Source organism: Megascapheus bottae, chromosome 19 (assembly GCF_031878675.1).
Source record: "Megascapheus bottae isolate mThoBot1 chromosome 19, mThoBot2.hap1, whole genome shotgun sequence".
NCBI classification, from domain to species: Eukaryota; Metazoa; Chordata; class Mammalia; order Rodentia; family Geomyidae; genus Megascapheus; species Megascapheus bottae.
In genome coordinates, this window is record NC_143527.1 from 41529248 (window position 1) to 41541429 (window position 12182).

Here is a 12182-nt window from a genome sequence, read left to right on the forward strand (position 1 = left end):
CAAGACAAGAGTTCTAACATTTGATCCTCAGCAACACTTCCAGCATTTTTTTTCTATGTATATGGTACCAAGGAATCAAACCAAGGTCTTTGTGCATGCTAGGTAAGCAATCTTAGCATTAGGCCAAACTCTTGGCCCTCTTTTTCCCCCCCTTGTCAGTTGTGGGGCTTGAATCCTGGACCTGGGCCCTGTCCCTGAGTTCTTTCACTCAAGGCTAATGCTCTACCACTTTGAGCCACAGCTCCACTTCCAGTTTTTTAGTGGTGAAATAGACAAGCGTCTCACACTTTCCTGCCTAGACTGTCTTTGAACCACAGTCATTAGCCTCTTGGGTAGCTAGGATTATAGGCATGAACCAGCACCCAGAAGCAATAGCATCTTGGTGTCTGCTTTATAGCTGTATGTGTTTCACATGAAAGGTGTCTCTTTTGTAAGACAAGCCCATTCATCAGGGCAGAGTCCCCGTTACCTAGACACCCGCCCAGAGTTCTCATCTGATATCCATTGTGCCAGACACAAGGAGATGAGAAATGGGGTAGGATATACACACTTAAGTCTCCACAGCATTACCAAAGAACTATTTTTTCAGAGTTGTGTGAAAAATTGTTTGGGAGAAGGAAATGAAAATTTGACTTACATGTTTGCCTTGCCATACATGTACTTTAATGGTGTGAATAGATAGCAGCCTGACTAGTAATTCCTTCTGTTTCTATGCTGTTGTATATTGGCTTTGTGTCAACCACGTAAAATGTCATTTTCAATTTCTCCAGCCACACCGGATGCAGGTGAAGACCCCAAAGTGACAAGAGCTAAGTTCTTTATCCGTGATCTGTTCTTGGTAAGCAATTTTCTTAACTTCTTTTCCTACTACTTTAGAGTTGCATTGTTCTGTAAATTTGCCATTTATTCACTTTTCCGCGATCACTACTGACTCTTGTCCAAAAGAATGGCTTATAAGAGAAGGAGTGACTTTCACATCTTGGCTGAGGCACCAATGTTTAGAGAGATTATGCTTCTCAGGCTTGCACAGCTTCCAAAGGCGGTACCCGTGGAACCAGACTCAGAAGGGCTAGACAGGTTCACTGCCTCTTCACCTCACAAAACTAACAAGCCAATGGACTTGCTCAAATCCTGACATTTCTTGATTAATTTTTTTATTTTGAGGGTACTGCACATGTACATAAAACATGGAAGAATTACAATTTTAAATTCCCATATACTTTTTTTGTCCCAATTAACCAATTGCTAAAATTGAGGCACATTTGCTTTATTTGCTTTATTTACACACACACACACACACACACACACACACACACACACACACACACATTTCACTCTGTGTGTGTCCACATGCCAGTACTAGGGCTTGAACTCAGGACCTGGGTGCAGAGCTGGAGTAGGTAGTATTTCATTACCAGTTGAATTTTCCTCAAAGCCCATTGGTCCAGCAATTTCCCAACACTGCATCCCAAGATTCTTTGCTAGACTTGGGGATATGGAGGAGCCAGGGGTTCCCAGGTAGCCATTTGTGGCATAGAGAAGAAAGCTCTGTGTAGCCTCTGCTGAGACTGAGGACAACCAGAACTAAGTATCACAGATTGGGTCAGGAGTTTAACCAACAAAATCATGCTTTCTCACAGCTCCACCACTGCAGGTTTGAGGCCAAAGTGCCGGCAGGGTTGGCTTCTCCCAAAACCTCTGCCCCCTGGCTGAGCCATGGCACCTTCTCACTCAGCCCCCGCGGTACCTTTCCTCTGGAAATCTGCCTGCATCTCCTGCTTTCACAAGGACACCAGTCAGATTGGATTAGGGTCACACTAAGGAATTCTAGTCAGCTCTTTAAAGGCCCTGCCAATACAGTCACATCCTGAGGTGCTGGGGGAGTTAGGATTTAGTCTATGAATTGGGTGGCTCTTTTTCTTAGTCCTAAAAATTGCTATCCACCCTTCTCCATGTACTGTCACCTCACTGTGAGTTTATGACTCAGGGAGATCCTCATATTTGATCCTGAATTTCCCATAGTTGATAGTAGGGCACTTCAGTACCACCCAGCAGTATGGCACTACCAGCCAGGGACACTCTTATCTATAGTCAACCAGCAAAAAAGCCAAAAGGGGAAATGTGGCTCAAGTGGTAGAGCACCAGCCTTAAGCAGAAAAAGCCAAGTGAAAGTACAAGGCCTTTAGTTCAAGCCCTACTACTAGCACCAAAAAGAAACCTCCCAAACACCCCGTTCTTCAGGGCTGGTGATGAGTACAAAGTACAAGCTGGCAGGACACAACTTTTCTGTTATCAGAGCAAATTCTGTCTACCATGCTGAGTAAGACACCTGTTGGTTTTCTGGAAAATCTCAGCCTGTTCTGTCCCATCCCAGCTGTCCCTTTACCTGCCTTGGCTGCCTCTGTGGCAGAGACAAAGTCATCTGGTCCCTGACACATGCTCTGAATCTAGAAAGTCACCCCACTAGCTGCTCCTGGGGGAACAGGGCTAGCCAGAGCCAGATCTAAGCTATTCCAGCCCTTGCAAAAAGTGTCACCAAGCTGGGCTCCGTGGCTCACACCTATAATCCCAGCTACTCAGGAGGCTGAGATCTGAGGATCACAGTTCAAAGCCAGCCTGGGCACAGAAGTTCTTGAGACTCATCTCCAATTAACCACCAGAAAATCAGAAATGGTGTTGTGGCACAAGTGGTAAAGCACTAGCCTTGAGCTGAAGAGCTCAGGGACAGTGTTCAAGCCTCACGAAGGACAAAGATCAGTGTCACCATGCTGCCCTCCTCCCCTGCCCCCATCCCCAGGGCCAGTGACCATCAGCACCATTTTCTTTTTTGCAGAGAATCAGCACAGCCACCGGTGATGGCAAACACTACTGCTACCCACACTTCACGTGCGCCGTGGACACGGAGAACATCCGCAGAGTGTTCAACGACTGTCGTGACATCATCCAGAGGATGCACCTCAAACAGTACGAACTCCTGTGAGAACCACCGCCATCCCCCCCAACACCCCTCGTGGTCCCTGACCACTCGACAAGGCGGAAGCTTTCCTCTGGACTTTGTCAGCCCTAAGCCGTGGTAGGACGTAGTGTTGTTGTCTAGTGTCCTGTCCTGGGAACACCATGTGTGATCACCAAGCCTCTGGCTACCTCTGTTTCCCTCCCTCACCCCCAACCCAGGTTTGGTTCTGTAGCTTTTGTTTTCATAGAACACAAAATCTCCCCCACTCCACCCATCTCTCATTTGGGGGGTCACACTGCAGTGCATCTCTCTGGGTGGAGATCCTTTTTATTCTTTGATTGACTGGTTAGCTCCTCCAAGAGAATTTGGCAAGTGATTTTTTTTTTCAGGTTACTAAGCTTGATTGTGGAACATATAGTGCCATGAGGTGCTGTTTTCAATTTTCCCTTTACAACGCTGCTGGCAGACAGGTAGCTGTCCTTTGTTATCTGCACTGGCCCAAGGCTTAGAGTAGACTCCAGGCCAGCAAGAGAATTGCTTTTGCAGCCACATTTAGAGTAGCTGAGAGCTGCAGATGATTAGAGTACTTCTTTGAGTCTTTTACAAAAGGGAAAACCTACCCCATTCACTACGGCAAAATGTGTCTTATCTAAAAACAACCAATAGCCAGGCACTGGTGGCTCCAGCCTGTAATCCTAGTTCCTCGGGAGGCTGAGATCCCATTTCAAAGCCAGTTAAAGCAGGAAAAGTCAATGAGACTCTCATCTCCAATTAACCACCAAAAAGGTGGAAGTAGAGCTAGGGTTCAAGTGGTAGAGCATCAGCCTTGAACAAAACAGCTAAGGGACAGTGTCCAGGCTCTGAGTTCAAGCCCCAGGACTGGTAAGAAAAAAAAATTCTCTACACTTTAATCATAGTTGAGCATAGTCTTCTTTCATATATTTTTTGTTGTTGATCTATTGCTGGTTTATCATACTGTACAGACCACAAAATGTAATATTATTTTCTATCACTACTGGAGAAAAATCCTTGTAGACTTCTGTGCCTTGATAATGGCTCCACCTGTAAAGGAAATTTTTTTCTTTTTTAAAATTGGGCTAGACAGCCTCATGTTACCATGACCAGCTGCTTACTTTACCACAGGGGATGAAAGGTATCTAGAATTTAGGATATTCTTTTAATCAGGTTGATAGTTTGTCAAATTCCCAGCAATTGTCTTTCTAATATCACAAACTCTTACAGCCACCTGCTTTTACTGCTTTGAGCCTGAGCTACAAACACCAGGACTCAATTTCAGGGCACAAATACAATAGAATCTTCTTGCAAGGAACCAGGGATCTTTTTTTTCTTCCCAGACAATGTATGTCTTCATCACTTTGCTAATGAATGACTCCTTCAAGTTCTCTGGAAGAAACGGGCCAGCCATTCTCTTAGAGCAGACAGGGGAACATTCAGCCCACTTAGTAACTAAGACAGGCACATAAGCTTCTTGTAAGCTCTCAGCAGCAGTCCAAGGTGGGCTGCCTGTATCAATCATTTCCTATGGCCTGAAAAATGATGCTATAAATACCCAAACATCCACTGGCGCTATAAAAAGGTCCCCAACCCCATGACAGTTCCAGGCCCAGGTTTACTGTACAAGGAAACAAGAGAAAAAGCAAACGTTGCCCAAGGAGAGTAAGGACAGGGTTTTTGTTGGCCTTTTGAAGGTGACGCATTCTGAAGCTTTATTTATTCATCTATTCATTCTCGTTTGTTTTGCAGTGTTGACAGTAAATCTAGGGTCTGATGCATGCTAGGCAAGTGTTCACCTGAGTCTCAGCCTCAATCTCCTATGATACTTATTTGAAATAAGACAAAATGTAAGACTATTTCTCACATGTATAAGAACTATAAATGCAGCATCTTCAGTGTGCCGAGAACAATGCCAAAAAAAATCTGAGCTGCTTACAGCCGCACATTTAACATTGTCTACAGCCATAGCTCTGAGGGCAGTTCTTAGGTCTCAATCTGCTAAGAAGTCCAAACTTAAACTCATCCAGGTTTAAGTATTCCTTTCTCATCAAAGGATGGCCACTGGATAAACCAGCCATGACTGGTGACAGACCTTCACTGCTGTCACCTGGCTGCTTCGTGCTCTGCCCTATTAAAACTTTCAGTTTAACACAGACATATCACATGGGCATGATCTCAGTTCCTCTAGTGCTTTCACAGTCAAACAAGAAGAGACTGAAGAGCCACTCTTCCACACACAAAAGCAGTGACGACACCTTCTTAATTTTCACCTAACAATCCCCCTTTAACTGAACTATTCTTAAAGCTAGATGGGAAGCTGGGCACTGGTGGCTTCTACTTGTAATCCTAGCAACTCAGGAGGCTGAGATCTGAGGATCATGGTTCAAAGCCAGTTCAGGCAGAAGACTGAGAATCTTTATCTCCAGTTAGCCAGCAAAATAAAGACAGAAGTGGAGCTGCCACTCAAGTAGAAGAGTGCCAATTTTGAGCCAAAAAGAGAAGAGAGAGGCTGAACCCCTGAGTTCAAGCCACAGTACTGGCACTAAATAAATAAAAAAATAAAAGATGGATGCGGACTAGGGCAGAGCTCAATGATAAGAGTACATGCTTAGTATGCACAGGGACCTGGGCACAATCAAAATAACATAAATAGAAATAACAGTTGGATTTAAAACAAACACCAGACTCAAGGGGAAGATAAAAACAGTACATTTTTCTGACTTAAAATGATGACAGCAATTTATTTTTAAATACCAAAAGATGTATCCTCCATTTTCTTCAAGTTTTGATCATTGGCAAGCACTGAGATATAGCATCCCAAAATTCCTTGAGTGGAAAATTATACTTCTCTAAAAATCTGATTAATTAGTACAGAAATACAAAAATCTATTTAAAAAAACAATGTGTTCCTGCACATTGATCTATAGGTTTTTTTTCCCCAGTGTACAGCTTCATAACATATAGGAGGAATCTGAGAGCCTTCACGAAGGACACAGCAAATCCAATGTTCTGTACACATCAAGCCCCCAGAGTGCACGGAACTGCAGGTCCTCCTGGGGAAGCAAGGGCTGTGTCTTGCATGCAAGTGACAGTACCCATAGCATTTACATACTGTACAGATGCAACCTGATCATACGTATATTTGATAAAAACAAGAAAAATTTTGCTGTAGAGTACATGTTTCACTGATAGCATGAGAACAGTACCATCAACTATTTGTTCTGCAGTCACTGATTTCATGTCCACGATGCACATAAAGATGGTGTACCCCTCTGCTCTCATTCACTTGTATCTGATGGAGGCTGTGCTGGAGGTTCTCTTTGGCTTTCATATTTATTACCACATGAACACCCACCCTCTCACCTTGACCTGTACATCCTGACCAGGTGAAGAAAAGGTGAGGCTAAACACTCAAAGTGAACTAAGATGAAGAACACGAGGAACCCAGCTGTTACACAGTACATGGTCAGAACCGTGTTCTCAAAAGGAAGGAAACACTTGGACAGAGCATAATCTCTGGACGTCAGGCTGCCCTGGGGAAGAAATGGAAAGTTAAGCTGCAGAGGGGACATCAGAATCAGCAGACAATAGGCTGCTTCCTGGGGTTTCTCTTGGTGTCAGGACAGGGAAGCAGCATTCCTCACCTAATACCCAGAGACCTTCAGCCTGACCAATCTCACTAGCATTGGCTAAGTGTGTATGAAATGGAGGGGTTGGTCTGCTAACTCTGTTAAACTTGCCCCTGAGCCAAGCACTGGTAAATCACACTAGTAATCCTAGCTTATTGAGAGGCTGAGAGCCAGAAGATTGTAGTTCAATGCCAACTCAAACAAAGTAAGTCTGAGACGCTATTTCTAAAATAACCAGCAAAAAACCAGGCTTGAGGCATGGTTTGAGTGGCAGAGCACCAGCCACATAAGTGGGAAATCTTGAGTTCAACCCTTCGTACTGGGGGGAAAAGAATCTCATCCCTGGCAGAGATGTAGAGACATCTGATAGATCCAGAAAGGAAGCACAGAATCTAATACTCAGTAGTCAGGGAGAAACAAGAACAAGAAGTGCACATGTTTTCCTGCCACTTGATAGTGAAATGGGCAATCTACTACCCAGAAATACCCATGCACTTCCATTGGCTTTTCTTTCTAAAGTGTAACGTATAATCCCAGTAACAAAGGCTTTATACACTCAGACTTTGAAAGCACATGGGGGTGTCCAACATTTTATGAAGAGGAAATACAGTACAGTGACATAAAAAAAAAAATCACCCAAACAGGATGCTGGGACTTCTGGCTAAAAAGAAGGCCTAAAACATCAAGAACTCATTCCCTGACATATCACCTGTAGTCACCTTGTGAATCTGGCAGAGCTTTTGGCCAGGGAAAAGAAGAGCTGGCTTGTCTAGCTACTGAGTAAATGATCCTGTACCCTTAAAAACTTGAATGCATGAAGGGTGTGATTGCAGAAGCCTCTACACACAGGATAAAATGCTCTTGCAGCTGCTCCTCCACTCCTCGCAGTAACACATGCAGTCATGTTCTGTTCCTTCATCCCCAGGCAGAGGCTAGACACAGGCAGTATATCAGATTCAGTGTACAAGGAGAGGACTTTACTGCTAGCTTTTGTGCATTTTTACAGATTGCGGCAACTAAATAGTTGATGACTGTGTTGATTTCACTACTTACGAAAGCTTACAGATGACAATAAAACTTTCACTTTACCATGATGAAACTGGGGTTGTTTCTGTTCCTCCAACTGAAAGATGGGACGCTGAGCTCAGGGATGCCTCCAGCATGGAACACCTCACAAGCACTGTGTGTGTGGCCACTCAGGATCAGGCGGGGCTGGAGCCACCACAGCAGCTGAGCAGGCCAAGGAGACACAAGCAGGGAGTCAGGACTGAAGCCTCCGCACAGCTGAGGGCCCAGGCCACTACCAAGTTTATCCCAGGGAACCACCGACTGATTCTGATTATGTAGGACTGGTGGGTTTTCTTTGTGTTCCCTCCCTCAGAATTCTTGGTTTTGTTTTTCCTAAACCTCTTAGAAGCTACTCTTCCTATCACAGATTTTATACATCTTACTTTTATAAATTTGTTCCTAAATGTATTCTGCAAATATACTTACCACAGCTAGAGGTGTAGCTCAAGTGGTAGAGAGCAAAGCCAGAGCTTGAGGCCTTGGTTTCAAGCCCCAGTACCACATATAATGTATGTTCACCAAATATAAATGTGTGCTGTTAGCCCACACCAGTGGCTTATGCCTATAATCTTAACTCCTCAAGGGGTTGGAAACTGAGGATCACAGTTTGAAGCAAGCCAGAGCAGGAAAAGTCTATGAGACTCTTATCTTATTAGCTACCTAGAAGCTGGCAGTAGAGGTATAGCTCAAGTGGTAAAATGCTAGCTTTGAGCAAAACAAGCTCAGGGATAGCACCCAGGCCCTGAGTTTATGCCCCAGGATCAGCATTAAAAGAAAAACTATGGGGCACTGGTGGCTCATGCCTATGATCCTAACTACTCAGGAGGCTGAGGTCTGAGGATCACAGTTCAAAACCAGCCCAAATAGAAAAGACCATGACTCTTATCTCCAATTAATCACCAAAAATGTCAGAAGAGGAGCTGTAGCTCAAGTGGGAGAGCATTAGCCTTGAGCAAAGAGTGCTCAGGGATAGCACCCTGCCCTGAGTTCAAACTCCAAGACAAAACTATGCTTTTGAATATAAATTCAAGTCCTGGGGCTAGAACTCAGGGCCTGAGCACTGTCCTTGAGCTTTCTCAAGGCTACTTGAGCCACACCACCACTTTTGGCTTTTTCTGTGTATATGGTACCCAGGGCTTTGTGCATGTTAGGCAAGCACTCTACCACTAGGCCACACTCCCAGTACAAATCTTTTTTGTTTGTTTTTTTGGTCACAGGGCTTGAACTCTGGGCCTGGGCATTGTCCTTGAGCTCTTCAGCTCAAGGTTTTTTGGCAGTTTAATTGAAGATAAGAGTCTCATGGACTTTCATGCCTGAACTGGCTTACAATCAGGATCCTCAGATCTGAGCCTCCTGAATAGCTGGGATTACAGGCGTGAGCCACCAGCTCCCAGCTTCAAATAGAAATCTTTAAATAAAAATGTCAAACACAAATTTTATTTTATATTTTAACAAATGTTTCATATTATATATGATTTTTCTTAAATATCTGCATTTTTAATTAAGTCCCTAAAAATATGATCCTAAGTTCCCAATCCATTTAAATCAATGGGGAATTTTTAAATGAAGAGCTGAGAAAAATTATAGACTTGATAATAGGAAGTGGTAGATTAAAAAAAAAAAAAAGAGCCAGGCACTTTACACTCATACTTATTTAGAAGACTGAGATCTAAGGATGGTGGTTCAAAGTCAGCTCAAGCAGGAAAGTCTGTGAGATGCTTATCTCCAGTTAACCATCAAGCAAGCCAAGGGTGATAGCACCAAGATCCTGAGTCCAAGTCCCAAGGACTGGCACACATGCACACACACACACACACACACACACACACACACACACACACACACACACACACACACACACAGAGCAAGGCAGGTGGACAGGAGTTTGAGGAGGAGTGGAAACTGCCTGGGCTTGCACTGGGAAGGACGGGCCCTGAGCACACCACTGTGAGGCTGTCTCTGATCTGCCGCTGCAGGAGACATAACCAGGAGCAGGGACCCAGACTGAGCCCCACCACTGCACATGGGTACCTTTTGCGAGGCCTCCTGAGAAAGCACGTCGTACTTCTCCTGAAAGGGGATGTTCCTTTCCTCTGGAGGAGCCGCATCCTCCCCGGAACAGTTAGCATCACTGGTGCGGTAGAGAGGGTAGTGCTAACCCAGGATTTAAGAGGAGGTCAGAGGGGACACTGGAGGGCCCGGCGGCTTCACCCAGTCCAAGCCACTCCTCATCCTCACCTGCAGGAGCACTGGGGCAGACAAAGGGAGCTTCTGCTGACCTCCACACTGGCCAAATCCTTGTACCTGCTGGGAACAGTCAGCCCATCAGTGTGGCCTCACTGGTGCGGGTGTGAGAGAACAGGGGGCACAGGGCAAAGGGAGGTGGGGAGGACTCATGAGCAAAAGCCCCATGATACAATCTCCTACCTCTCGTGAGCAGTTCAGTTTACGAGAGATCCCAATGAGTTCAGCTTCTGCCTGGGAGCAGATGTCACAGCCGTCCCCTTCCAGTGCGACACTGTTGACCATCACAAAACTGAGGCAGAAGGGAACAAGTAGCAAGTCAGGCCCCTGGGGAACATGGGAGCTGCTTTCCCACTGCTCCCAGAGAAAGCAGCGTGAAGAAATGAAGAAATACCCAGAGCAGTAGGCCCAGCCGAGCTACCCAGCTGTTTTATGAACTGCTTTTGTTTTTTTGTTTTTTTCTAGTTTACTTTATTGTCGTTTTAGAGGTGATAAACAGCAGGGTTACCTTTACATGCATCAGGTCGTAAGTGTATTTCCTTTCACATAGTGCCATCTGTTCCCTCATTCTCTCCCATTCCCTCCCTCCCAGCTCCACCCACAAGTTACAGAGTTCACTTTCATCAGTGTCCAGGGCAGCCATGTGTTCTACTACTGCCCTTTTTCATCCTTTTTCCTCTGATTCTGTGTCCTCCCTCCCACTCTCCCACAGATGTGCATGTGAGTACACTGTATATAAGGTAAAGAACAGTCATTAGAAAAAGGAAAAACAAATTAAGTCCTTTGTTTCCATATCTTTGGAGTTCATCTCAATGTGTGTATTGTTTTATATACATTTGAAGAAGCGCTTGGGTATTGCACTTTTGTGATTCTCTCCTAAGACCATCCTCTTTTGGTTTCACAGTGTGTGAGGATCTGGACTTCTGTGTAGTTGATCATGTCCCCATGCTTAGTCTAACATCCACATATCATGGAGAACATGTGCTGTTTGTCTCTCTGGTCTTGGCTTACCTCACTTAACATTTAACATGATTTATTCTAGTTTCATCCATTTCCAGGAGTCAACATTAACCAACCCCCACAAAAAAAGCATTACTGGGAAACATGTCTGGGCATTTTTAGCCCTCAATTTGCAAGACATTCCAAATCACAGAGGCTCAGCTCATGGGCTCAGCTAACTCCTAAGCTTGGCATCCACCCAGAAATATGTCCACTAGAGGAAGAGGAGACAAGGAAGAAAGTCCAAGGAAACCAGACGCTCATGGCTCACACCTATCCTCTTACTCACCCAGGGTGAGATCTAAAGATCTTGGTTCAAAGCCAGCCCAAGAGATTCTTGCTTCCAATTAACCAGCTAAAGGCCAGAAATGGAGCTATAGCTCAAGTGGTACAGCCTTGAGGAAAAGAAAAAAAATCTAAGGAAGGGCTGGGAGCATGGCCTACTGGCAGAGTGCTTGCCTAGCATGCACAAAGCCCTGGGTTGGATTCCTCTGTACCATATACACAGAAAAAGCCAGAAGTGGTACTGTTGTTTAAGTGGTAGAGCACTAGCCTTGAGTCAGTGCTCAGGCCCTGAGTTCAAGCCCCAGGACTGGCAAAAAGAAAAAAAAAGCTAAGAAGGAGCATAAAGCCTTGAGTTCAAGCCAGTACTGACACTAAAAAACTCAAGTATACCATGTCTCTAAGGTGACACAGAAAATGAAGCTACCAAATAAAGAGACAGGCAGGAAGGGAAAGAGAGCACACAGTCAACACTCTCGTCTCAGGTGCTTTTACAGCAGCCTAGAGCCATGGTCAGAAGAGTTCTGGGCACCACAGGAAAATCAGGACTAAAGAAAAGAAAGCCTCCCCGCCCAACTTTTCCTCCACCATTCCACAGCCAGGAGCAGTAGACATTCTCTCCTCACTGTGCTACAGCCAGGAAAGGGTCCACAGACAGGCACTGTGATGGGGATGTATACTAATGGCCAGGCCTAATGACTTAACAGGGCTGATGAGAGTGGTAACCCCAGATCTACAGAAGCACTTGACATTCTTATCACTGACTACTAGGACCATAGGGAAATAGCTTTTGGTTTTAGGGATTTGCTTTTCCTCTGTGTGTGTGTGTGTGTGTGTGTGTGTGTGTGTGTGTGTGTGTGTGTGTGTGTGTGTGTTAGTACTAGGGTTTGAACTCAGGGCTTAAGTACTGTGCCTTAGATTTTTTTTGCTCCAGGATGGCACTCTACTACATGAACCACAGCTCCACTTCCAGCTTTTTGCTGGCTAAT

General features: G+C 44.9%; 2 protein-coding genes across 3 annotated transcripts in view; one reads left to right on the plus strand and one right to left on the minus strand.

The window, feature by feature from the left end:
• The window catches only part of Gnal (G protein subunit alpha L), a 128248-nt gene extending 122638 nt beyond the window's left edge, over nucleotides 1-5610 (plus strand). For both annotated transcript variants that reach the window (XM_090353419.1, XM_090353420.1), the window contains 2 exons: nucleotides 771-838; nucleotides 2834-5610. In XM_090353419.1, the coding sequence (XP_090209545.1) occupies nucleotides 771-838; nucleotides 2834-2980 (215 nt within the window). In that variant the 3' untranslated portion in view covers nucleotides 2981-5610. The remainder of the gene's footprint in view (nucleotides 1-770; nucleotides 839-2833) is intronic.
• Nucleotides 5611-5728: 118 nt separating this feature from the next.
• The window catches only part of Mppe1 (metallophosphoesterase 1), a 31767-nt gene continuing 25313 nt past the window's right edge, over nucleotides 5729-12182 (minus strand). Inside the window, exons 6-10 of the mRNA XM_090353424.1 lie at nucleotides 10096-10204; nucleotides 9907-9975; nucleotides 9700-9822; nucleotides 7690-7830; nucleotides 5729-6504 (exon numbers count right to left, since the gene is read on the minus strand). Of these exons, the coding sequence (XP_090209550.1) occupies nucleotides 6331-6504; nucleotides 7690-7830; nucleotides 9700-9822; nucleotides 9907-9975; nucleotides 10096-10204 (616 nt within the window). The 3' untranslated portion in view covers nucleotides 5729-6330. The remainder of the gene's footprint in view (nucleotides 6505-7689; nucleotides 7831-9699; nucleotides 9823-9906; nucleotides 9976-10095; nucleotides 10205-12182) is intronic.